At 40.6% G+C, this 27,074-nt stretch overlaps 8 protein-coding genes across 8 annotated transcripts; 1 reads left to right on the forward strand and 7 right to left on the reverse strand.

Moving 5' to 3' along the window:
- Positions 1-228: 228 nt before the first annotated feature.
- Positions 229-2,235, forward strand: LSM04_002331 (Ubiquitin domain; the record flags this gene model as incomplete). Its single annotated transcript, XM_067338435.1, has 1 exon — positions 229-2,235. The coding sequence occupies one exon, from the start codon at positions 229-231 to the stop codon at positions 2,233-2,235; it is 2,007 nt and encodes a 668-aa protein (XP_067193683.1).
- Positions 2,236-4,636: 2,401 nt separating this feature from the next.
- On the reverse strand, positions 4,637-6,268 carry LSM04_004150 (PSP1; the record flags this gene model as incomplete). The annotated part of the gene is made up of 1 exon (XM_067338436.1): positions 4,637-6,268. One exon carries the CDS (start codon positions 6,266-6,268, stop codon positions 4,637-4,639), a length of 1,632 nt encoding a protein of 543 aa, XP_067193726.1.
- Positions 6,269-7,380: 1,112 nt separating this feature from the next.
- Positions 7,381-9,039, reverse strand: LSM04_001888 (Peptidase M24; the record flags this gene model as incomplete). The annotated part of the gene is made up of 1 exon (XM_067338437.1): positions 7,381-9,039. One exon carries the CDS (start codon positions 9,037-9,039, stop codon positions 7,381-7,383), a length of 1,659 nt encoding a protein of 552 aa, XP_067193670.1.
- A 730-nt stretch (positions 9,040-9,769) lies between these two features.
- Positions 9,770-11,533, reverse strand: LSM04_002826 (Legume-like lectin; the record flags this gene model as incomplete). Its single annotated transcript, XM_067338438.1, has 1 exon — positions 9,770-11,533. The coding sequence occupies one exon, from the start codon at positions 11,531-11,533 to the stop codon at positions 9,770-9,772; it is 1,764 nt and encodes a 587-aa protein (XP_067193696.1).
- A 1,804-nt stretch (positions 11,534-13,337) lies between these two features.
- Positions 13,338-15,242, reverse strand: LSM04_002729 (U box domain; the record flags this gene model as incomplete). The annotated part of the gene is made up of 1 exon (XM_067338439.1): positions 13,338-15,242. The coding sequence occupies one exon, from the start codon at positions 15,240-15,242 to the stop codon at positions 13,338-13,340; it is 1,905 nt and encodes a 634-aa protein (XP_067193694.1).
- Positions 15,243-16,589: 1,347 nt separating this feature from the next.
- On the reverse strand, positions 16,590-17,864 carry LSM04_000191 (Palmitoyltransferase; the record flags this gene model as incomplete). Its single annotated transcript, XM_067338441.1, has 1 exon — positions 16,590-17,864. One exon carries the CDS (start codon positions 17,862-17,864, stop codon positions 16,590-16,592), a length of 1,275 nt encoding a protein of 424 aa, XP_067193634.1.
- An 827-nt stretch (positions 17,865-18,691) lies between these two features.
- On the reverse strand, positions 18,692-22,351 carry LSM04_001298 (uncharacterized protein; the record flags this gene model as incomplete). Its single annotated transcript, XM_067338442.1, has 1 exon — positions 18,692-22,351. The coding sequence occupies one exon, from the start codon at positions 22,349-22,351 to the stop codon at positions 18,692-18,694; it is 3,660 nt and encodes a 1,219-aa protein (XP_067193662.1).
- A 605-nt stretch (positions 22,352-22,956) lies between these two features.
- On the reverse strand, positions 22,957-26,670 carry LSM04_002242 (uncharacterized protein; the record flags this gene model as incomplete). Its single annotated transcript, XM_067338443.1, has 1 exon — positions 22,957-26,670. The coding sequence occupies one exon, from the start codon at positions 26,668-26,670 to the stop codon at positions 22,957-22,959; it is 3,714 nt and encodes a 1,237-aa protein (XP_067193679.1).
- Positions 26,671-27,074: the final 404 nt, after the last annotated feature.

A 27,074-nucleotide genomic window follows, 5' to 3' on the forward strand; every position in this document is an offset into this window, starting at 1 on the left:
TTCTGCTTTGTTTTGTTATTCGTTTTCTGTTTTTACTCTTCATATAATATTTTTTCTTTTGCTTTTTCGATCTTCACGTGTGATGGAAAAGAAAAAAACCCTAGTAGGAGTAAGTCTGGAAACCAAAATAAAAGAGAGAAAGAACGAAAAAAAATCAAAAATAAAAATAAAAAAAAACGAAAAAGAATCAAAACAAGGGAGTTTGAAACAAACTAAAAGAATAGAAAAATGCGTATTAATGTTTCGGGTGCACGACCGGAGCACAGAATTACAGGTCTTGAGTTTAACCCGGATGAAGGTGTAGATGGACTTCGTCGCGCTATTGCTGAGCGATTAAATACTTCACCAGATGGGTTACGGCTTATTCATATGGGACGTTTAATTGATAATTCTCGCCCATTGAGTTCATTCCTTCGTGATGATTCAATAGTCCACGTGGTGGTCCCTCCTGCAGGATATGATAATCGTGCTCAAGGTTCAAATAGTGGTGGTATGGATAATAACCCTAATAACAGTGCTCAAGGACAGGGTTTTACAAATATTCCCAATTTTCCAGATGCGTTTCAGATGAATATACCTGAAATTCAGGTCGCTGCCATGGGTGCTTTGCCATCTCTTGCTCCAGGTATCATGACTGTGGTACGATCTTTATTACCAACAATACCTATCGGTGAAGCTGTTTTTGAAGGAGTCAGAGTGCCTCCTCCACAACAACAACAACGGCAGCAGCAGGAGCAACAGCAAGAATCACAACAGCAACAAGCACAGCCACAACAATCGCAGCCACAGCAAGAACAACAACAACAATCACAGCAGCAGCAGCAACAGCAATCGCAGCCACAACAACAAGAACAACAACAACAACAAGAGCCATATGGGCATCGGCAAACTGTTCATCGTATTTCTTTTCCATCAACTATGATACCGCAAGATGGATCTGTGAATGCCCCACTGCACATCCACGTGCATGTGGGTCTTAATGAACTTGATGAACTTCCTGAACGGATTGAACGACTTCGTGAACGCATGCGATTTCCAAGGTGGAACATTTCCACACACGTTGAAAATCCACCATCAACCCAAGGAGCCCCTTCCAATGCCCAATCGAATGGGGCAACAACTGGTGAAGCCAATAATAATAATAATAATAATAATAATAATAATAATTCTACCAGTGGTGTGGGTATCAATTTGGGAACAGGACATGAAGGTCTTGCTGAATTGGGAAGCCGATTATTTGGTGTAAATAATGATGAATCAGGAGGTGTAGCACAGATTCTTACCCTTATTTTTTCAGAGGATGCCATCCCAAGATTGCTTCGCCTCGCAGGTGGGGATTGGAATTTTATCATAAATTCACGTCAACGCTTAAGAGAACTGGTAGAGCAGTGGGGAGCACCAGTTGAAGGGTTAGAGTATAGGACACCAGAGGAGAATCGACATCATCGGCTGGAAATGGAGGTTGATAGCATCATGGAAACCGTTCAAAACGATCAAGCATCGATGCGAGCTATTCAGCTAGAAGTAAATCCTCAAGCCAATTTCTTCCCAGAGTTGCGAAGAGTTCTCTTAAATGCGCACGAAGAATTGGTTAATGCAATTTTAAATCCAATTCAAGACGGAGGTGAATGGGTACGTGGATTAAGGACTGTTTTTGCTCGTGCTGTTGGGATCGCCGTAGAACGTGCTTCAGTTTGGTTTACAAGAGGTGTAACAGGAATGATGATTCTTTTTTCAAGGTTAATGCAAGCAGCTGCACAACAGTATTCTGAAAATGGCAACATGTGGGTTCAAGGGGTTATTCCTATTCTACAGAACCTTGCCCCTGCTCGTCTCCAGGCGTGGCATGCCGAATACCTTGCAAGGCTTCGACGAGAGAGCGATGCCGATATTTTTGAAGTTCCCCCAGCACCCTCTGAAAGAAGCGAAGAGGATCTTCTAGATGATTGTCTAGCTGAATTTTGTGCAGAAGACGGAAGAGATGAGGCTGGAGCTACAAATTCATCAACAACTGCCTCTGTCCCTGCCAATTCTGGGGCAGGCACGGCAGGAGCGTCCAGCAGTACTGAAAATCAGACTGGCGAATTGCGCAATGCATTGCGCACCTTTGGAGGACTCAGTGAGGAAGTAAATGAAGGCATCATTGGTCGTGCGCAGCGTTTCCGCCACGAGACCCCACCACAAGCTGAATCTGCTGAGGGCTCCAGGATGTGGAAACAATTAAAGAAGCAGTAGGTATGAATGTTTGTTAACATTAACCAATGCGCGTTTGTAATGTATTTTTGTGCGCGTGGGGGTTTAAGTGCGTTGAGAGAAAGTTGAAGACGAGAAAAAAAGGGAACTGGGAAAGAAAAAAAAAGAAAGGAAAAAAGCAATTAAAAAACAAAAAAATAACTAAATAAAAAGAATCTTTTCATCAAAGTTAAGATTTCTATGCTCAGTTGTTTTTTTTTTCTTTTTTTTTTTTTGTGCTATTTATTGTCACCCGTTTTCTTTTTCAATTGTTTTTTTTTTCCGCCCCGGCCATTGGCAAAAGGGGTCGCGTCGCCAAAAGGAGGCTCTGGTGCGATGTAAAACCGCCGCGGACGGCATGGCTGCTCACTTTATTATTATTATTATTATTATTATTATTATTATTATTATTATTATTATTATTATTATTATTATTATTATTATTATTATTATTATTATTATTATTATTATTATTATTATTATTATTATTAGTATTAACCTTCTGCGTCCTGGCCGCGTTTTTTTTTTTCTATTACCATCCACCCCTTCGATGGCCAATTCGGGCTCGCAGAAGCGAAAGAAATTTAAAAAAATGAAAAAAAACTTTGGCCTTTTTTAGATGTCTCTAAAGAAATTTTTTTGTTTTAAGGACTGTTTTTTGTTTTGTTTTAAGAGCTGTTTCTTTTTTGTTGTTGTTGTTTTCATTTGTTTCTTCTCTTTTGTTTCTTTTTTTTTGTTTTTTTGCACTTTAGTTTTTCGTCTATGTGGCGCGCGGCCCCTCCCGGCAAACGGGAGACGCGATCTTTCCGAGCGGCCGGGGGAAAAGAAGACCGAGGAACCCCCGCGACGTTTTAGACGCCCGAAGGGGGTTCGCGAAAAACGGAAAGAGAAACAGACGGCGCCGGAGGCGATTTCTTTTTTTCTCTTTTTATTTTTCCCCCTTCCCCTTCGAGGGAGGGGAATCCCATGGGGCGGGGGGAGTAAGGCTTCCTTCCCGCGGCCCGAGGGAGGGGCGGGAACCGGACGAAAACCGCCGGGGTTTTTTTTGTTTTTTTTTGTGTGTGCAGGGATCCGCTCCCTGCTCCCTTTCTTTTTGTCCTTCCTTTCCTTCCCTTTCGCTTTCCCAGAGAGGGGGCCGGGGCGGGCCGTCTTCAAAACAAAAAAATGGAAGAAAAATAAACGAGGGTTTGCACCACAAGCGAAAAAGGAAGTGGGAAAAAAGAAAGCACAACAATCGATCGGTGTTCGTCTTGAAATTTTTTTTCTTTTCGGTTCTCGTTTCCCATTGCATCTATAAAGGGGGAGGGGTGAAAATAGGAGAGCATTAAACAACCAAACAAAAACAGAAACGCGCTTGAGAATGGCTTTCCGAAGACCCATAGCGCAAGAGATAAAAAAAAGAAGGATAAAAGGAAATAAGTGAACACCAAAGGCGTTATCAACAAAAAAAAGCGACCACTCTTTCATATACAGAAACGTCAACGAAAACACGCCTACCAACTCTGGAGTTAAACGGCTTCACTTCTCATCACACCTTCAACCCCGCTAATTTATCCTATATTTCATCTATCATTTTCACCTTTGGTGGTTCTATTATCCTATTTTCCGCCAACACAAATTTGCCAGATAAAAAGTAATAACAATAGTTAGAGAAATAATAATAATAATAATACAACCGCCTTTTCGGCCACAAGAGATCTTGCCCCTTTACTTTTATGCTATTTTTTACTTCACATTTTCTTTTCCGTTTTCCTACGACCGCTTCATTTTACCAAGGCAAGAATATTTACTGAAAGAGCCTCCTTTATTTTTTGTTTCATTTTTTTCTTCTCTCTATTTGTGTTTATTTGGCTTTTTTTTTCTTACTTTGGGTCACCGGTCCACTTCAGCCCCCAAAAAAATGAGGGCAAAATCAAAGAAAAATAAGAAGGGGACGTGTTCGTAATTCTATGTACATTCATTGCGTTGGAAAAGAAAGAAAAAACAAAAAGCCAAAAGAAGAGACAAGACTGTCCTTCCTTTTTTTTCTTTTTTCCCCCTCTCCTCATTCAATAATTCTTCTTTTCTATACTTATTTTGTGTCCTTTTTTTGAGTTTTCTTCTTTTTTGTTTTTGTTTTTGTTTTGTTTTTTTTTTGTTTTGTTTTTTTTTTTTTTTTTTGGTTTATATTTACTTTTCTTTTATATATATATATATATATATATATGTATTGCATCTTTTCTATCAAGGTGTAAATAGAGAAAAAAAAGAGTGTGGGTGGGTGAAGAGTACTTTCGTACACCGCTATTAAGCCTGAGCTTCCACTTTCATAGCGTGTACTTTTTTTTTCTATGCGGTATGTCGTCTTTTTTCCCCTCTGGCGGAGATGACATATTTCACGTACATATTATTAAACATTACATATTCAAGAAGGAGCATTTATACGTTCCATCCAAATACGGCAACGATATTTAGAAAACATAACTTGTAATAGGGCTCGAAAGTCCACACGTTCATCACTTTCATACAAAAAGATTAACTTTTGTCGATCAAATTGAAAGGCAGCACCTGCAACATGAATAGTGAGACCAAGCTCTTGACAAGCTTCACGGCATTCTATTACCGCTTCTTCTTCCTTTTTAACAAGACCTCCCTTCCATTCTTCCACTTCTTCTTCAGTCGCACATCGTACCATGTGAAGTACACCACGTTCATTTCCTTTATTAACTCCAGTAGATTCATTTACTGTCTCTTCACATCCAATAACTTCTCCAAGATCTACACCACGGTCACCTTCAAATAAAACGTGGTCTCCTGCATGTAATTCCAAGAAAGAAACCACCGTTACTTTACGGTCACCATGACACAATAAGTTTAACATGTATTTCTTTCCATCACCCATAGAACCAGCATTATCACAATTTGCCAGAGAAACCAATAGAGAACGAGTTATATTATCACTGTTATTACTGTTGTTTTTGTTCTGCTGGTTATTATGTCTCTGAGAGTTTGCATGCCCATTGTTCTTGGATTTGCCATGACGTTGATCTTTATTACGACGCTGGGTAGTACGTTCTTCACGACGTGTAAGAGTTGTGCGACGCTTACTATCTGCCGAATTATCATCACAGGAAACAGAAATAGGAGATGTCGAAACAGTATCACTTGTTTTACCTCCAGTATTTGCTGAAACCATCATATCTGTTGTTTCCTCAGATTCCTCTCCTTCCATGGTATTATTACTGGTGTTGTTATTCATATCCTCTTCTTCCACTTCTTCTTCTTGTTCTTCTTTTCCCTTTTCTTCTGTATCGTGGTTCAGCATTCCTCTCGTATTTTTCCTCATTCTATGCTCTTGAAACGCTGACTCAAGCTCATTGGTGAGAGAGTTGGAGTGCATAACTACTACCGCTGGTGCAGTGTTCATCTTTTGAATCTGCGTACGGCTTCGCATCTCCACAGTTATAGTATTGGTATTATCAGTAGAAGAAGTAGCAGTCGTAGTATTGACGGAATTCCCACACATCACTGTTTGTGCAGAAGTCATTTGGTGCAAATCACGACAGGCTGTGGCAGGTGATACCGTCATTCCCATTGCAGAAGAAGGAGTTGGCGTCATAAGCGACATTGGTAGTCGATCCTTCTTCTGCTGCTGCGGGGTCTTAAATGCTTGTCCCGCATATACCGCACTGTTTACCACTTCTGATTCTTCCTGCTGTTTGTCTCCTTGTGTTCCCTGTCCACTTCCACTTCCATTCCCACCTTCTCTTTCTCCAACGGTAATATCACCGCCGAGGGAAAAAAAGGGTGTCATACTGCAGACATTACTTGCAAGATCAACAAATTGCTGAAGACGTGGTGGTTTGCTGGGTCCATACACCGCCGTTGAAGTGGGTTGTTGGGCAAAAGTGTTCCAATGCGCCGTACGCTCTATCGTCTGCTGCGTATAATTATCCGCAGTGGCCAAAAAGAAGTTTACAGCTCCAGAGGTGAGGCCGTGGGGCGATCCTTGATCGTTAAAGTGACTGTAGTATTGATATAATTCCCTGCCAGGCATTTGTGGTTGAGACATTTCTTGCTGTTTCTTTGTTTATTGAAGTTGGTATTCCTCAACACAGACAAAAAATGTATATACGAAAAGATAGAGAAGTGTAGAAATATCTATTTTTCCTTTTCCTTTAGATTTTTCTTTATTATTACTCCAATTCCTCTTGTTTTTTTTTTAATATATCTATATCTATATATATGTATGCGTGTGTGTATGTATACTTATGTTCTTCCTCTTTTTTTAATATTTTTTTCCTTTTCGTGCTCCTGTAGTCACACACTTGTGTTTTTAATCGTCTGTGTATGCTATACAGTCCACAAGGGTAAAACTGTACATCAGAAAAAAAAAAAGAGAAAAGAAATATCAAAGGAAAAAGAATAAAATACAAGCAACATTCTTTAACCCATCGTAGTAAGAAAATACATTGCATTGATCATCTATTCTGGGAATATATCCCACTATTTTCGCTTGTTGGTTTTTTTTTTTTTTTTGTTTTACAGGGGGAATAGCAGCTCCTTACAAAGCGATTATATGCATATGTATACGCATATCACTCTCATTCACTTACCCCGCATTTCACTCAGAGATGGTGTGAAGATTTGTACTTCTTAAACGTTTCCTTCCCTTAAATATATGTATTTTTTCTTTTTTGTTTGCTCTTCATTTCTTTTACTTTTTTTGCCTTTTACTTTTCGACCATCACACCTTCAACACTCTCTTTACACACTCCTCTACCTCTTCACACAGATACAAAGAAAGAGAGCCGTACTCATTCGTTTTATTTCCACTTGGTCTTTCTTTCTTTTTTTCTCGTTCTTGTTTTTTTAATTATCTTTCGACATCTCCACTTCGTCGGTTGGTGTGGGGTCCTCCTTATCACAGTCAGACGTATATATATATATATGGGCAGTAGTAAAAGCACTAACAACACATAAGCGCCAACAGAAATCAATAACAGTAGATGCACACCACTAATAGCACTAAGCAACATCTCACCCTCGCACCACTACTGTTAATATTATTTACTAATTCTCAACAATAATAATAATAATAATCATCATCATCATCATCATAATCATAATCATAATCATAATCATTATTACTATTATTATTCGCCAAGATTACTCTTCCTCATTCGCAACATCAGTCACTGCCGTCTTGGCTGTACTGTCGTCTGTCTTACTTGGTCCTTCTGTGCGCATCTTCTTTCGCTCCGGTTGACCCTCCTTTGGGAAAACGAGTGGTGTTGCCAGCACAGCAGCGATATCCTCCGTAAGAGCTGGTGGACGTACATCATCGGCCACAATAATTGGCGTTTCTGGTGGAAGACCACATAATACTGTTACACGTTTATCAGAAACTGTAACAGTAGCGGAGAAGCGTGCCGTAATGTGACGTTCACCCTTAATACGCATTATTGGTAGGGGATCAATCACACTTTGCTTTCGAAGCATTGCTACAGCCATACGTGTTTTCAATGGATTATCTACATGCTTAAGACTGAATGGGAAACATTGATGTTTCTCTGTGATCTCTTGCAGTGATCCATGCACCGATCGTACACGGGCATCATTCTGAAAATCCACCTCTGTACGACGGAAAATAGTGGTCGCACCATCCACAGGCATAACTTTATAAATAGAGTGATCTGTAAATGCCACATCAAGTGTCCATACTTGATTCGCTCCAATAGTACATTCTGCCACATCTTGGTGTGGATCTTCCAGTGTTACACGGCGTGTAATAATACAATCCATACCATCCGGAACCCATCGCTTTGTACGATTAGAAAGTACGCCTTCTAAGGCCTGAACCTCAAAATGATTTCCCACACGGTGTACAAAATCTGTAATGTCGGCGTTTAACATTCCTGGTTGCATTAAATGAATCATTCCCTGTAGGGCCACTCGTGCCGCTTCAATAGCGTTACTCGCACCTTGAGAAAGAACCCGCGATTGTGTATCTTTCTTCTCATCCACAGCATCCGCATCATTTAACGAAGGAGAAGAAGTGGATTTTATATTCGTATCATATGGCACAACAATGGTACGGGCAGCGGTAACAGGATAGCCATCAATATGACAACCAACATGAATCTTCACAACATCTCCACCGCAAAGTACCACCGCCTCCTCTTCTGAGAGTGGGGCGTGATTGCAGAGGGTGTGATTGACTGAGATGTTCATTGGGTATGAGAGACCACGGAGAATACGCTTTCCATCAGCGTCCTTCGCCTTGGAGAACATTCCACGTACACGTTGTAGCAGCTCCGCATCACCGAGATCACACAACTGCTTTGTGTTCGCCCCAGGCACACAAGCAGCGGCCACGAGATTCATCACTTCATCAAGGGCACGACCAGCAGATTTGTACTTTATCATGACATCTGGTTTTACAATAGTCTCCGCCACGTTTTCTTCTGGCTCCAAATTGTCCTCCAATTCCTTTTCCATAATGGCAATTCTCTGACGAATGGTAGAGGCCGATCGAACTCTCGAACTGCTGCTTGGACGCTCAGTTGGTGTTGGTGTTCGTTTCGTTTCCACCTTCGTCTCATTTGCCCCCTTCTTTATAATAACAGTATTAGTAGTATTTAAAGTAGTAGTAGTAGTATTATTATTAGTGACAGGGCCTCGTGATTTACCTTTGCGTACACCTGTTACGGTATTGGTGGACTGCAGTGATTCTCGCAGTTGATGCATAGAGACGGAGCGCTGACGCTTCATACGAAGTGTTGGCCGCGCACTCCGGCTGCGACTGTTACTGTACCCACGTCCCATGATCTCGGGAAACACACAACTATATATAAATAGGGAATAAAGAAATACGAAAGAAGAAGGAAAGGGGAATAATGTTTTGATTAATGCAAAAAAAAAAAAAAAAAAAAATAGAATAAGAAAGCCAAAAGGAAGAAAAAAAAGAGAAAATTGGTACAACAAGGAAAAAAAAAGGTACATAAAGCAATGTCCACATATGTTTATGTGTACTTGCAATACCAGTAATGCATGTATAATAATTCCCCTTCGCACATTGACAGGGAGTTTTCTTTCTTCTCGCAATTGAGTAAAGTAGGGAAAAAGAGAAAAAAGTACAAATACGTGCTGCACACCGCACGGTCTTCTTCCCTCAGTTGAGAAACGATACTTTTTTTTTTGGCTTCCCCTTACTAGAAACATCCTAAAAAGAAATAAAAAAGAGAATTTCTCTTTTTTATTTCTTTTAATTTCCCTTTACATTTCTTTCTTTCTCGTACGCAGTGATACATTGGTCATCTCAGTACATACAACATCCTCTTTATTCTTCTTTTTCTTGCTTCTTCCCCAGCGATGCTCTGTTTCTTTCATTCTTTTTTGAATATATACTTCTCGTCATTTTAATCCAGTTTGTTTTTTCTCCCTTCTCCTCATTCTCCTCCATTTTAACGAGACTTCTGATCTTTTTCTTTCAAGAAAAAAACTCTTCCACCTTTGTTCGCTATTACTTCTTCCTTCTTTGTTTTTTTTTTTCCCCTCACCTTGTGGTTCTTTCATCATCTCTTCGCTCCTCTTGCTTTCGTCGCCTGCGTGAATTCCGTGTGAATCTCGGGCGCCTGGTGCGTGAGGACCAGCGGCGTCTCCCACCCAAATCTTCATCCTCCTCATCTTCCTCCTCCTCATCTTCTACATTATCTCTCTTAACCCCAGCGGCAGTACCGTCGGTGTGTGGTTCCCTTCTCTTCCTGTGGGAACTCCTCTTCACGGTCTTTCTGGTAGTTTCATGATCCTCGTCCTCATCATCCTCTTCTTCGTCGTCTCTGTCATAGCGGTCATCATATTCTTCTTCCCTGCCATGACGACGATGATCACGACGTGGGGGGTGCTGACGACGTCGCATTTCCTCTAACTGACGTTCCAACTCTTTCAGGCGCAGTTGATCGGCACTGAGTTGAGACTCGCCATTTTTCTGATCATATGGATGTGGTTCTCCGTTATGCTGCTCACTTGGGTTCTGGACCTTCCCGTTCTGATGTGTTTCTCTTTCTGGCTCTGGATGTTCTAGTCGCTGAGGACGCGCGTGTTCAGGCTGATGTTCTTGTCCTTGCTGTTCAGGTTGGTGTCCCTGTTGTTCAGCTTGCGGTGGTGGTTTATGATATTGTTGTCGTTGCCTTAGTTGCTCTTCGTATTGATGGCGAAGGTCTTCTAACGGCTTCTCTTGTCGTTGACGCTCTTTTTCAAGCTCTTGCTGTTGTTGCTGTTGTTGTTGTTGTTGTTGCTCCTGTTGTTGCTGTTCCTGTTTCTGTTCTTGTTGTTTTTGATGAAATTGTTGTTCCTCCTGCTTTTGTTGTTCCTTGTACTTTTCTTGAAGTTCCTGTTGTGCTTCATGTTCATACCTCCGCCGTTCATCCTCTGCCTTGTGTTTATTTGCCTCCTCCAGAGGTGTGGTCGTACCATACACATTGTGATCATATTTCTGTCCCTCCACTGGCATCGTATGTACAAACACAATATCGTGATTATCGGTAACTCCGCCTGTTTCAGCACTTAATCCAATGTAGTACTCCTTCTTATCGGTATCCAGGTGGAGATCGTAAACGGTGGTGCAGAGCACTTCATCCTCCTCACCCGAACGGGAAAGGAATACCTGAAGTGTACTACCCACATAATGCAAACGCGCCGTGGCGATGTATTTCGAGGTTTGCCTAAAGTTATACTGGCAACTCCCTACATATTCCCCCTTGTAATCATTCTGCGGGTGATACTCCCGGTTGGGATTGTGCCCATCATTGTACAGTACATACACCGCCGGATTATCCCGCATCCCATCATTATCATACGTGTCAAACAACACCCCAATGCCTGTAAACTTCATTGGTCGTCCCATAAGCGGCCCGTTGTGTTGTGGCGTCTCTGTTGTAATCCACAATCCAAACCCGTCAGCCCCGCCGGTCCGCGGCCCGTGGACGTGAAACCCCACCACAATCTCAAACGCCGGCATGTCCAGCGGCTCGGTGTTCCACAAGTGCCCGACATGCCCGCCGCGGTCCGGGGTGAGGCGGACGTAGCGGTCCGTAATCACAGTGGCGCCGGCGGTGGCCCAGTGCTGCAGTTCCCCTTCGCCATAATACGATCGAAGAAGCGGCGGGGTGAAGGCGTGGTGCTCAATCACACGTTCAGCCGTGCGGTGGTGCTGCGCCGGGGTGAGGTGAGGCACAATCTCCGCCACTACCGTTGCAATAGTGGAAAGGCATAGTAATAGTAATAATAGTAACAAGAGGAGAGGAGGAGAGGGTGGCATCTCTCCTCTCATGGTGTATATAGGTAGAGAGATATATGGATAGATAGATAGATACCGCTTTGGTTTTTTTTTTTTTACTTTCGTTCTTCTCTTTTCTTTCTTTGGGGTAATACAGTTGCTAAAGTAGCTGTGATGGCTCCTATAGCAGTCTTGTTTTTTGTTGTTGTTGTTGTTGTTGTTGTTACTATTCTTGTTTTTTCCTTCTTCTATTCCTTTTCCTTCTCTTTATCTCGTTTCAGTTTTCCCGACAATGAATAATAAATCAACGCCGAGTGTTTTGCTCAGTATCTTGAGGCTCTTTTGAATCTCCCCCACGCACTTAAAGTAAATACGAGGGCTAACAATAAACCTACTATTAAACAGAAAAAAAGAGAAAAGAAAAGAAGAAAAAAACACAAGAACCAAAGTGCTGCAAATACACAGACATACACAGAAAGAGAGAGAAAGTCAATTTCTTTTACTCAATATGTGCATGGGAATGCATGGATAACCAATATGCAGCTTGAATAGCATATACAAGGTAATAATAATAATAATAATAATAATAATAATAATAATAAATAAATAAACAGGCGATGGGGAAAGGGTAAAGGCGTGAGAGACAGAAAGACACTCCCACATATCAATCATTCGTCCTTTCTTCTCCTTTTCGGACTTTTTTTTTCTGTTCTTTCACTCTGTGTAATCTGCATCTTTTCACTACAGTTTCTCTCTTTAAACATTTCTTATATATTCTCGCTTCTCCTCTCAACAACAGAGTCAAAGATAGAAAAAGAAAAAGATACTCCACAACATCGGCAGTAGGAAGATAAATAGCAAAAGGTAAAAATAATACACACGTAGGCAAAAAAAAACACACACACAGTTATATTACACAGAAAAATAACTGCATGTTAAGTGTGATGTATGAATTTCTTTCTCTTTTGTTGTCATCTAAGGATGTCTGAAATCTTTCTTACTACTACTGTTGTTCCTCCGATCTTTTTTCTTTTTCCTTTTGCGCTTTACTCTTCCTCCTAATCTCACTTCTCATCGGTGATTTACACTTCTATGTTCTTAGTAAATCCTCATTCCATTATCTCCGATGTTATCTATCTACCTAACTCTCTCATACACACAGAAAGGGAAAGATATATATATATATACCTAGTATTAAAAAGCTCAGTGGCGCACATACGAAGATAGAAGGAAAAAAAAAAGTGGCGAAAACACTGAAACACAATAATCTTCTATAGTATATCACCTATCAATCGCATATATATATATATATATATATATATATATATATATATATATATATATATATATATATGCACATACACAGAGAGAGATAAAGAGACAAAAAGAAAAATACATAAATGCAGTTTCTCAGTCCCCTTACTAAGATCAACACCACCTGTTACAAAAGAGAAATAAAGCATTAAATAAAAAAAAACACGGAAGAATCACATCTCCATGTGAAAGAGAAAAAAAAAGCGAAAACAGGTAAAAGAATGAAAAACAACAAGAAAGAAAAAAAAGCACAAGAAGAGCTTTTGTTTTGTTGTCTTTCTTCATTGAAGAATAATGATTTGGTGGGGCGTTCCACCAGTCCAATACATACAAAAAGTACGCACGCACATGAACATATTGCCCATTTCACTGAACCATCCTCTCCATTCAACCATTAAAATGAGAACATGTATATAGGATATCTATACCCCTTCAACTGTATATGTTTCTTTCCTTCTCAAACTCTCTCTCTCTCTCACTCTTCCCTCTTTTTTTCAGCGTTTACGTCTATGTTCCTACCTTTCCCTCCACTTTACGCCTCTGCATCCCGGCGGGCTGCCATCTCTACCCTATACCGTGCAATCTCCTGCTGCAGATTCATATCCACCTGAATCTCATCATTAAACGCCTCCCCGGTGAGTGGATCCACGTGGCCCACACGATCCACCACCTCCTGCAGGGCATCCAACTCAAATCGATGTCCATTCTGCAGTACTACTGGCTCTCGCATAAGTTTCTTTGTTAATATGCAGACATACTCCGGTGGGTGTTTCGATTTCTTTCTCTTTTGCTGTTGTTGTTTCTTGGACTTCTGCTCCTGTGATGCAGTAGACATAGCAGTTCCATCTCGCCCAGCCGTGGCACCAGCTCCTCCAGCGGCTGTGGAGAAACTTCCCTCCCCACCAGCCCCACCCGCTGCAAATGGCATAAGAACACACAAATCCCCAAGTAATTGCCCCAATGCCAATTCCATCATGAGGGATTGCAGCATGCCGAGTTGTTCCTCCAGTGCTTGAATGGCCAAGGCCGCCTCATTCACCCCTTCCGGGTCTTCCTCTTGTAATTTCTTCTGCAGAACCGCGACGGACTCATTCTCCGTAACGCAGTAGGTGGAGGTTTCATTGGATAAACAGTACATAAACGCCTGTGCCGCGGTGAAGTGTGCACCCGGGCGTAATGGATTATTATCTGTTGCCATGGTAAAAACAAGATTCGTAAACGCCTCTACAAGTAGAGTCACCTTCACAGCATTCACATTACATAATACCTCTACTGTGAGGACAAGCACCAACATTCCCACATACTCCGCACATAGTTCTCGTTCCATACCCTGCACTTGTCCAGTAAGGGATGCTAACGCAGAAGCAAATGTTTCCTGCAGTGTTTGAGATGGGCGATACGTGGCAAATCGCAGGAGCCGCAAAACGGCAATAGAAACATTCATAAATGGATTATTCTGCGATTCACAGGCCGGATCACGTGTGATCTCCCAACAAATTAGAGCGAGCCGGAGAAATGGGATGAGTGTATTACCCATAAAGGATTGGTATTTTACGAGAAATGACTGTTGATATTCACGCACGAGATCCATTCGCTCACAAAAGTCTGCCACATTCAATAACATAACTGCCAAATAACGAAAAACTGCAGTGAATTGTGTCGCAACACCATCCCGTACCATATCCGTTAATGGAGTTTTGCCATCAATTACTGTAGCAAGTTGAGTATCACGAACGGCGGCGGCCCAACGATCATTAAGTTCTGCAAAGAGTTCTTGTAGTGCATTTTGTTTAGAAAGGTGCATTAGTAATGCGGTTACTTTCTCCTGAAATGCAGTAATCTTCGTAGTTTCAATAGGTTGATTCTCATCTGGGGCGGTAAAGTAAGTAGCGGGAGTTGTCAATTCATACATGCAACGCATACAGGCGTGAACGATATCCCACTCAAATGAGCGGTTTTTGATAATAGATAGTAAAGTAGGAACAAGACGTGTATCATCACCACCGTAGAGTTGTTGAAGAAGATCTCCTGCTTTTAATCGTGTATAACCAGTACAACGAAATAGCAGTACAGTTAACATCTCATGTTGACGATCCACAGTTCCTGTCTCCTGTCCTTCGAAAAATTTCTCATACGATTCATTCAATTTATGTACGGCATCAAATAGGTCTCCGCATCGAAAATTACTATTAGAGACATGTGACAGATTGTATAAAGACTCCAATGCCATTATACGTGTATTTGTATTTTTACTGTCATCATTCGCAATAGTTACGAGTCGAGATAATACCTCCCTACACATAGCCTGGTTTTTCTCAATAAGTGTCTGCGCCACGCCTGCTTCAGTGAGACTGGAAGATAGGCATGAAAGTGTAGAGGCCGCAACAGCCTCTGGACTTTGATCAAGGAATGCTGCAATGGCACTGTGAACCGACATTCCTTCTTTTTTTTTCGCTTTCTTCTCTCCTGTTTTCGTATTTTCTTTTTATTTCCTTTCTTTTTGAGTTGATATATGTATTCGGCTTTCTTTATTTTTTGTTTCAATGCCGCAATATAATAATAATAATAGCTAGTAAAGAATTTACTCTTTTTATCACTGTTTGAATTGATTTTTGAATTTCTCTTCAGAGAGTTCCGCTATCAATCCAAGATTTCCGTTCGTTCTCTTCTTTTCGTTCTTCCTTCTTTCTTTTCGATGTTATCCTCTTCTTGTAGTTTGAAGAAGGGTAAATGACAATGAATAATGATGCAAAAACAATAGTACTAACGACCGATGTGGTCCCTAAGTTCTTGTTCTCCAAAAAAAAAAAAAAATGAGTTATTCAACAGAAAACAAAAAAAGAAAAGACAAAAAAAACAAAGAAAGGAAGAAAAAGTCTTCACAATAATATATATTTATAATAGCATAAATTGATATTTTCTTTAGAAAAGAGAGAGCAGGATGCCAGTTATTATGTGAAAAAAAAATGCAAACGAAGAAATCTTTATCGCCTCAAATGACAACGATCTCATCTTTAGAAGAGCATCATTAAGACAGAATGCTCCAATGCAACGCATCAGAATCAAAACAAACCGTATAAGTTTCATTTGCTGAGACTATTGAAATAGTATCAGCAGTAACATCTACTCTGGACAGGGACATTTCTAGCTGTCTCCTCCTCTCCCAGGTATGAAATTATATATACACATCATCGTTTGTTTGTTTTTTCCGTTACCAATTTACAAGAAAACACAACCCATAATAATAATAATAATAATAATAATAATATCAACATTACAGCAATCAGTCCTTACTAATTTTTCCTTTCCTCTCATTCGCATTACACCGCGATAGAGTGTTAGATGTAGAAGCAGAAGTGACTCTGGTCAGGAGTGCTTCTCAGGCGTATATATTAACTATGAACTGTTTAAATCAATCCCTCTCTGTAGAACTGTACTTCGCTTAATTTCAGTTTTGATTCATTTTACTTTTTTTTCTTTTTTTCTTTTTCCCTTCAATGATCAACACTACGAACTCTCCTGTGCAAGAGCAACATAGTGATTCCTCATTGATATTACTTCCACCAATATTGTACCTCTCCTCTTTGGTAAAATCCCACTTCTACTCCCCATCTCACCTCGCTGAAATATATATATATATATATATATATATATATATATATATATATATATATATATATATATATAGACATAAATATAAACATGTCTATCACTGGACATGCAACTCCACCAAACAAAAAGGGGGAAAAATACAAAAAAAAAACACCCACCACCACATAATCCATCAATCCACCTCTCCAGTCACATTCTCCCCATCCGCATCTGCGACACTCCGCAATTGCTGTTCCACTAATACACGTAGTGCAGACCAGAAGCCGGTCTCTTGTGAAAGTAACGGTAGTCGCACGGGTGGAACAGGCAAAAACCACGCTGGAAATATACGACCAATACCAAACACATTTTGAACATTTCGTAATGTAAGAGATCGCGGGGCTACAGTGCCATACACATCGACATCATCTTCCAGTTCACCTGGGACATAGGCGTAGCCCGTCTCAAAGGGTTGTGTGGATTGTATTTGTTGTCTTTGCTCTTCTTGTATAATCCGCAGTGTACTATCACCGCGAGCTAATATAAAGAGATTCTCTAAAAAGAATATGAATAGCGCCAATCCAAAGAAGGAAGCGAAAACAACAACAAAAAAATATAAGGTGGAGCTATTCGGGCCAAATTCACAGCAGCGACCTTGTTGAGTGGAAATGAAAACGTGAATTGATATAATGCATAGTGTCACAGCAAAATATCCAATAAAGAGAATGAAGTATTTACGATTCCCATAACCAATACAACGGGAAAGCCAAAAACAATGATGATCCATGTGATATACACAAGTCCCACATCGAGAACAATGGTGAGTTTCCGCTAATTTATATACACGACAAAACTGACAGCGTCTCGCCCCGCCCAAGAGAAATGACATTTCCCGTTCAAAACTCTCAGACGAGCGGTCCAACGCGGCAAGAGCATCAGAGGCAATGAGAACTGCATTTCTATGCGGCATCCAAAGTTCACTTGGTGTATTTCGAAATGCCCAACGACGACCACGACGACGACGAGAAGAAGAATTATGTTGTAGTTCTTCCTCTCCTTCTTCTTCCTGTTGTTGTTGCTGTGTGATGGCATTAGTAGTACCCATTGAAACTTCCGTGACGTTTGGTTTTCTACGTGAATCCCCATTCTGACTATTCGCCTGCTCCTGTTCCTCCACAATTTCTCTATTCGCGTTCTCTTCACCCTGTACGACTTCTTCTTCTTCTACTGCTGTTGTATGATGATATGGTGCCTCACTCACAACGTGATGAGAAGCCGTATTCGTTGAAAGTACTGTAACACCAACAGTATTATTATTATTAATTCCTGTTTGTGTTGATATACCTCCCTGCTGCACGACATTCACTAACACCGCACGCACAAACTCCTCTATGAGTTCCTCCGATAACCACAACGGCACTGGACCAGGGTGTACCAAGCATAACAGACAATAGGAGACTAGTCCCATTGAAATGGAGAAAAAGTAAATCAAATCAAAGAGGATTTCCATAAGGGTCGGAGTGAGAAGTATTTGCGGTAACTGCAAATTGTAAAGATTAAGAAAGAAGAAGCATAGTAAAAGACAAAAGAAGAGGGTGTGGCCTACAACAATGAAAAATTCTTTTACGACTCGTGGTATACGTGCGAGATATAGCTCTACCATATATCCTTTCTAGAATATAGAGAAAAAAAAAGACTAAAAGAACCAGTAAAAAAAAATTTCTTACCTTTGTTAAAATTTCAGATGATCTGTTTATCTTTTTCTTATTTTTTTTTTTTACTTTGTGTGTGTGTGTTTTTGAACAAGATGCCGCAAAAACAGAAAAGAAAAAAAAACAGGAAAGAAGAAAAAGATATTTTCTTTAAAAAAAAAAGAAATTTGGGAGTTGTTAAAACATAAAAGTTTGAAGAAGGGAAACACACTTAATATTCCAACTTCAGCAGTATTGACTGCTGAAACCACCACATAAACGTAGAAATTACAGAAACTAATATATTATAATATTATAACATTATATATTCGTAGCGTATGTTCCTTCCTTTTATTTATCGTCTTATTATATTTACTTTATTCCGTCATCTTTACACTTATCCATTCATCTCCTGTAATCATTTCACCCCACCCCACCTTACACCTGCAGCTAACATACTTTCATGTGAGTGTAGTTTCCCCTCTTTCTCGCTCTTAATCAATGATTCACCTCACATTGACAGAGAGAAATAGGTCATGAACTACTTAACATGATGTTCGTTGGAAATGTGAAATGTAGTGGTGGGTGTATTCTCTTGCTCATTTCATTCCCCATCATTTTGTGATGGAAAGTGTCCCGTTAACTCTCCAAACTGCTGCATACCACTCAATTGCTGTTCCACCCGCGTTTCCTTTAATAACTTATACAACTCCAGTGCAGTACTCGACACGGCGGCGGTCTGTTCTACACATTGTATAATCCCCATAAGAACAGTCCACGCATTACATGTATCAATTGGACTGAGAAAGTCATCCTCGTCGAGAAGATTTCCCTCTTCTTCTTCTTCTCCTTCTCCATCCTTTACAACACCAAGTCCTTTTGCCCGGGCCACTGCAACGGCTTTAATCAATGAATGAAGCTGGGCACCATCTGCAGATCCCATCGCCATATCATCATCATCATCGTTATTATCATTATCATCTCCACAGTCCTCATCCATATCAAATTCCTCATCTAATTCATCCTCATCCTCATCATTACACCCATCCCATTCCCCATCATCACTGCAGGACTCATCATCATTACTATCATTATCATTCTCGCCGTTGCTATGATCACCGTCGGCGCGTTTTTTAAGCGCCACTGCAAGCATGATGGCCTCACATTCCGTGTATTTCGCCAGAACGTTGCTGAGCAGCACTCCGCGGAGTACTTCCGCTACTCCAGTCTCCTCCTCCGGCCGTTTAAGTAATAACATCACAAGCGATCCAATAGCCAAAACAAACAATCGGCGATCGTAGGAGCGCAACATGGATTGCACGGATTCACTTTGTACGAGTTGTACATATTGGGCAAAAAGGGGTGAGAGGGCACCAGCGGCGGAAAGTGTAGAAACCGTACTGCCGGCATCCGCAAGGATAGAAGAAAAAATAGCATTCACAAATAAAACCGCAAAGGTACGACGTCCCTTTTCCTGGGTAGAAGCATCACCCAATACCATTAATGCCGATCGTGTAATATGTTCAATAAGTCTATTGGTGACTTTTTTTGTTGCTCCCTCTGTAAATTGAGACTCTTGTTCCTGTTTTAGTTTCCATAAATTTTGCAGAACCGAATCATACATTTTTGGAACTCCAGAGAGTTCCCGAAGTCTCAGGGCGTTACTATTGTTTAACACAGTATCACACATGGTACAGACCACTTGTGCAGGTGTCATGGAGGCAAGAGAGATTGCAAACGGAGGTACATCACAGATGGTATTCATTGGAGAAAAAAGAAAAATAGCGGGAGCCACACAGACAAAATTGTCAAGAGGAGGTAACATTAGACTAAAGTAATCTACTGCACCTTGTAGTACAAGTCGATGAAGGCACAATAATAATCTCCATGTAGGAGATGCTACAGCTGAACTGTGTGATAATACTGTTGTGAGTAGCATTAGTGCTGCATCCATAAAACCCAATGCACTCCCACCTTCTTCAGACATAATAGCAAACAACATCGGTGCTGTACGTTCTTGAATCTGAAGAAGAAGATTACTCTCCTGTAAAGCAGCTTCAGAGGATGAACTATGATGAGGAAGTGCCCGTACTAAAGTTGTAAGAGTTTCTAAAACCTCATCAGCAGCCATAATAGAGTCTGCTATATCACCATCACATCCATCTAATAAACCTCCTTTACTTTTATTTTTATCAAGTGCTTCTACTACAGCATCTTCATGTTCTGCAGCTATAGTTCGTTGTAATACTTGTTCAAAGTGTTGTACAAGCATATCTGTAAGTTGTAATGCCCATTGTGAGAGACTGTCTCTGTAATGTTTTATAGTCTTACGTAAAGTTCGTACAACCCCATCATTATCCATTAAACGCATGGCATTAAAATAATGTTGGATAATATTACTAATACATGGAGAAACAACATCACGTGCGTATGGATGACAAATAAGTGGTGATAATGAAATACATGCTTGCATCTGAACTGGAACTTCTCTATCATTTAAAAGAGGAAGAATATCTGAAAGTACCCGTTGAAAAGATTCACAATTGCTCCATTTTATTTTGGGTGCAAATACACTGAGAACAAGTACACTTCGTGCTCGTAAAAACCCTACAGAGGATTTTGCAACAGGTGCTATATGATGTAAAATAATTGTCTCTATCATTTCATCACTAACATTTACTTCATACATCACCTTACTTAATTGATACATTGCAAAAAGTGCAGCATCTATCACACGTGCTGACTCTACTACTCCCTGCACAGCTGCCTCTGTATGCGTTGTGAGTTGTTGCATTACAAACTGTAATACATGTGTGAGTAGTGTTGAATCATGAAATGACTTGGATGGCACTACCAATGCGATCATAAGACTAGCTGCTGCTAACTTGGCACTGTATACATCTCCACACGGATTGGTCTGTCGTTGCACGTACTCAGCAGGGTTTACCGCCCACATCTCCGCCTCTGCCGCGGTGAAGGCAAGTCGTGGAAAGATCAACGTTGTGAAGAGTTCCCCTGCATTCGGGGTAATGAGAGAAGTATACACAAGACGTGCATTAACGCCAATAGTGAGAACTTCCAATGCGAGAATGTACGCAGGTGAAGTTAAACAACGTGGGGTGGCGTGCCATCGTACAAACGCTAATGCCTCTTGGGCAAAACGCAACATGTAATGATCGCAGTAATGTTTTGCTGCAGCTCGTGCTCGACGTTCGCAGCTTTTTGGAGACATTAGTTCCTGTAATAGTCTTAGAGAGAGATTTTGTACCCATTTGAGTAGTTTCCATGTGGGAGATTCGTGAAAAGTGGAAAAGAGATCAGAGTCGTCCGCATCATTAGTGGGAATACGTTGACGGTATAGTGGTAAAAGTGTAGAGTGTGTAATATCCAATAATTGTCCAATGCAATTTTGGCAAAAACGTTCCATCGCGGTTGTTTCACAGAGAAATCGTGGCCATCGTGAGGCGGTGAGGATGTAGAAGCATTTAAATGTCAGACGCAAACAGTGAGAAAGATCATTATGCCATACTGATACTGTAAACATCTGAGATTCACTCACATAGGTGCTAACAGCTTGTTGTTGTTGTTGAACCAACTCCTGCGTCCATGCATTTAACAATAACTCGGTAAGTAAGAAGAGTGATGGGAAGAGAGAGTCTACAAAGTCATCTACGACATCTGTATCCACCACAACTGGATTATCATAGGCCTTACAGCAAGCATATAATACACCGAGTGCTCCTTTTAATCGAATTGTCAAAGATTCTTTTGATTGTATATAGTCTCCTGCACCACGAAGACCAGTTACACACGCTTCCAATATCTTCATAAGTTGTGGCATCAGCATTGACCATCGTTGAGGATAATCATACTTAATGAGTTCTTGTGTTGTAGCCAGCAATTGTCGTCTAATAGATTCTGGGACATGTGGTTCACACTGTAAAGGAACAATACACTGCCGTACGGCATCCTTTACATCTGATGTAAAGTATGATTGACGATTCCAATCACTTTTACCCAACACATTGCGTACACGTATAGCCGCTGCTTGTTGTGCCTGTTGTGTTATTGTTGTTGTTGATATATCTCCCGTTTGTACATTCCGCGTTACTTCCTGACAGGCAAAGTGAATAAGGCGAATGATTAGGTGTGGATCTGTGGAGATCTGCGCTAGTGCCGCTTCCGCCTGTTCACGCACCGCCTTATCAGGAGACAGAGTACCGGCAAATATCTGCTGGAGTAGCAAAACCTCCTCGCCTGACATTGGTACCTCCCACTGCAGAGATCACTTCCTAAGTAAATAATAATAAATAACAGAGTCAGAAAGAGAGAAAGAAAGAAAAAAAAAAGCAGAGAGAGGCGTATGGGTGTGTATTTGTGAAAAGAAAAAGCAAAGGAAATAAAAGCATGAATAAAAAAGATAATTTTTTTCTTGAAGTAATATATATATACATTGTGTTGGTGTTCCCCTGTAGAGCGCAGATTGATCGATATAATGTAAATCAGTAAGTATGAACCATTAAAGGGTAATAAACAATATGCATCTTCTACACCACCAAAATAAAACAATAAAAAAGCAACTAAAAGAAACAGGAGCAGTATTAACAACAGCAAAATAATAATAATAATAATAATAATAATAATAATAATAATAATAATAATAATAATAATAACGGTACTAGTAGTAAAACTAATATAAGAAAGGTAGAAAAAGAGAAATATACACGTAGAACGCCAAACTGCCTACTGTCAGGGGAAAGTCAATAATAATAAAGAAACTAACTAAAAAAAACCAATAACCAAAACATACTCGTTACGATGCTCATGCGAAAAACAGAGAGAAAAACACACAGGCACATTAAAAACAGTTTATTGGTATCGTCGCTTCTTTCCCTTTTCTTCTTCTTGTTTGATGCCCAGTTGCTGGAGGGTGACCCGTGGGGGTGATGCCGTTGCGAGTGGGACCCGGCGGCCATGCCAGTGGGCCTTCGCGACCAGCCGGCGGAGAGGCGCCCGCCCCCAGCCCTCCATCCCCGCCATCCCCACCACCACCAACCCCCCGGGCCCTCCCCCTCCTCTCACTCCTTCTCGGGTCTCTCGCCCCCCGCCTCCGTACCATCGCCATAATGACCGGCGGTGGTCGGGGGTGAGGGCCTCAAAGGCGGTGACGGTCATGAAGAGCCGCGGGACCGTCTGGCCCACCGCCGTGCGGCCCATCACCTCCAAACTGCCGCCCACAAAGTGCCGAAGCTCATCAGCAGAGAGGCGGAGGACAAGGCGGTAGTCCTGGCGCAAGTGTCGCTCAAAGCGGGCCTCCTCCGACGGGGTCTCGAAGTGCAGACACTCCACCGCCCAGGCACAGATTCCATCTCGTCCACACCACCCTAACATATCCATTGGTACGGTATCTCCTTCTTTTCCATCTTCTCCGTGTCCTCCAGGATTTATTATAGTATTACTATCGTTGTGGATACCGATACTGTCTCTTTTTCGCCGAGGTGGATTTGTTTCTTTTGGTAATACTCCAGAGAATCGAAATCGACGCTCCGCAGGAATATCAAGACACTCTGGTGAGCATAAACGTGCGAGAACATCAGGATCTACTGAACGCAATGCGTATATAAACCGGCCATCATGCGATAAGGCAACATCCATACATCCTCGTAAATATTTACCCGATGATTGAAACTCTTCACGAAGATCAAACACCTTCACTGTAGATTCATTTTGGCCGTTCAGCATTGAACCTTTTCTTTGCTTAAGGGGATACAACAATTGACGGGCGGGTAATCGATTTGCCAATATGGGTGGAAGAGGATAGAGAATGGCTACGTGATGTGACACTTGTGCAGATGGTCCAGTAGGTTTAAAAAAAGTATGCAACGATATACCACAACCAATAAAAGCATTTCCAATATCATGTAAATTATTATTATTATTATTATTATTACATCGTGCATTTCTCTTCTCTCTCTTCATAGATAGAGAAGAAACAATAAGCCCATGTACTGTACGAAGTTTATTCACCAGTCGGGTGAGATCCTGCAAACATGTGATTTGTTGATCTCGCTCCAGATCAAACATTGGTTCAATAACCTCACCTGGAGAAGTCATTGGATATGAGAGAGATGATGAAATTGATAAAGGTGGAGGAGAGGAAGCACTTCTTAAAGATGTCTGGCCTTTTTGATACTTTTCATGTTCGACTTGAGAAGTGTAATTGTCAACTAGAGATAATTCCTTCACTTTTTCCTCATGTAGTCGTTTATTAGAAGTACGTATAGAAGTATCAGCAATTGCTGGAGGTAGAGGAGGAGGAAGAGGAGAAGAAGCAAAGTGAAGAATACCTGTGTCATTCCTACTTTCGTTGATCCATTCGTTGTCATCTATATTCTCATCATCGTCTTCTGATTCCTCATAATCATCATCATCATCAATATCATCATCGCTTCCAGAATGATGAATAATCTCGTGAATATCGAATCGACCACTTTGACGTAAACGACGGCATTGTTTTTGAAGTTCCCGTATAAAACGTTCGGAATCACTTAATTTCGCTTTCAGAGATTCTACCGTTTCTCGCTCCAACTTCAATTCATGCTGCAAAAGTGTATTAGTCTCATGAAGACGGTGAACAGTCTGTATACCATCTGTCTTTTCCTGACTTAGACCTCCCCTCTCCATGTTAACATTACTACTATTCATATTCTTAATAGGCCCAGATACAGCAGACCTTAAAAACGAGGATTGACTTATTCGCTGTGGTTTAAGACTCTGTTTCTCTTGCAATGCAAGTTCCAACATTATATTCTCTCCCCGCAACTCCTCAAGTCGACGGAGTACCATTGTTAATTCATCTGCACGAGATGGAGTAGTCCCTTCTACGCCCATAGAAGAGATACACTCACTTGTTTCCATACCATCACTAGCATTAGTATTAGCATTAGTATTAGTAGGAATCATACCACTATTACCATTAGTATTCTTGTGATTTGTATTATTCTCACGGGAAAGTAAATCCACTGTTGCACGTAAGTTTTTAATAGTTTCCTTAAGTGATGCTACTTCTTTAGTCGTCGTGGGGATATTATTATACCCTTCTTGATGGGTATCACTTTCTCTCATGAGAGGAACTATAGTTGCAAATACATTCTCTAACACCTGGGCAACATTCATTATCGTAACGCTATTGGCTATATTATACAATTCAGTAGAGTATTGTGTGGATTGTATACGTGCTGCAAACTTCTTTACTTCACTACACACACTCTCAAGTACCATATCACGTTTCTGAATTTCACTATGTGTCTTCTCTTCTTGCCATGTCACTTGTCTCATTAACATCATTGCCGATCGACGGAGTTCTTGTAGTACTCGTGTTGTATACGTTTCAGGCATAAAATACTGTTTTTCCTTTTCTTTTTCCTGCTGTTCTCCAGTATTATTACTATTACTGTTATTACCAGCACCACTATTATCATGTATTGTGTTCACCTCACGTTTGGGAACCCGCAACTGACACTCTGATGCCACCGTCTCTGCCAATTCATCTATTCCATTTAAGAGTCTCTGTGATTGCATGGCGTGTTCTTTTTCCTCTGAGAGCCTTCGCTTGCTGCTTTTCAAAGCATGTTCCGTATCCCGTTGTTTCTCTGTAATCCTGTACAGACGGGTACGTAATTCATCCATTTGTTTTATTGCCAACTGCATAACAGCGAGTGGATAATGCACGCGTGTAGTTCTGCGAAGGACGTCGTGATTGTTTTCTTTGTGATCTTCCGTATCTGTTCCACCCTCTTGTGTGTCTAAATCTAATGTGTAACTAAGTACCTCTGCCTCATCACAGATACGATCAAGATCATGCCGTAGTTGTGAAATACGTTTACGTAGAAGATACTCATTTTCTTCATTATTAGTTGAGCGTATGGGAATAATAGAAAACTCATTATTATACACATTTGTATAAATTTCCCTAACCGAAGTGTTTTTCGCCTCACTTACTAAAAATCGTGCCGAGATAAGTTTAGCCCAAATAGTGAGACGTTCCTGTGTTTCCTGTAATCCCAAGTACTCCCGTTCAAACGATTCTTCCCGTATAACTGGAAGAAGATCAATACGTCTAAATACGACTCCTCTTCCTGTTGTTATTGGTATAGTTATAGTTGTTGTTTTGAGATTTCGCCCGTATTGTTCTTCCAAGTATGCAAGACGTGAGATGCGATGCTGCAGTAGCGCCTCCTGCATAGCCACACACTCCGCTTTATTTCTCAACTGTAATTTTGTCTGTTGTGCCTCCATTGTGCTTCGCCACTTCACCAACGCCACGTATTCCATCTGACATTCTAACACAAGCATCATACGTTGATATCGTTCTTCTTCTTGAATAGACGGTGGAATGGGGGGATTAGACCTGTAAAGTCTATCATATATAGATATCATTGATCTTGTAGTAGTAGTATTAGTATTATTAGTGAGATCGGATCGTACATCTCTGGAGGCAACACTTGAGAATGAAGAGAGATGCTCAGACGCCCCAGTGAGAGTTGGTAGTGGTGCAGGTAGCACAACTAGTACTTCACTCATCCCGAATCTTTTTTTTTATTTTATTGTTGTATTTGGTATTTTCTTTTCTTTTTTGTTGTTTGTCTTTCCGAATAAAGGCAATAGCAGTAATAATAATAATAATAATAATAATAATAATAATAATAATAAATCTTGCTTGTGGATGGGTCTTTTAGTTCTCAACCTGGACCCCGATAAATAATAATGTACTCACAGACAGAGAATAACGCCTTATTGACGATATACTCTAACTGGTCACTAGAAAAGAAAAGGAGAAAGAAAAAAAAAACAAGTGAAGTAGTAAAGAAATAATAACCAAAAAAAAGAAAGGGAAAAACATAACATTCACAAATACAGAGTCATGCGATACGTATATTTAGTAGAAAAATAAAATAAAAACTAAATTAATAGTAAAAAAGAAAAAG

The sequence above is a fragment of the Trypanosoma melophagium genome (assembly GCF_022059095.1).
Source record: "Trypanosoma melophagium isolate St. Kilda chromosome Unknown ctg15segment0, whole genome shotgun sequence".
NCBI classification, from domain to species: domain Eukaryota; phylum Euglenozoa; class Kinetoplastea; order Trypanosomatida; family Trypanosomatidae; genus Trypanosoma; species Trypanosoma melophagium.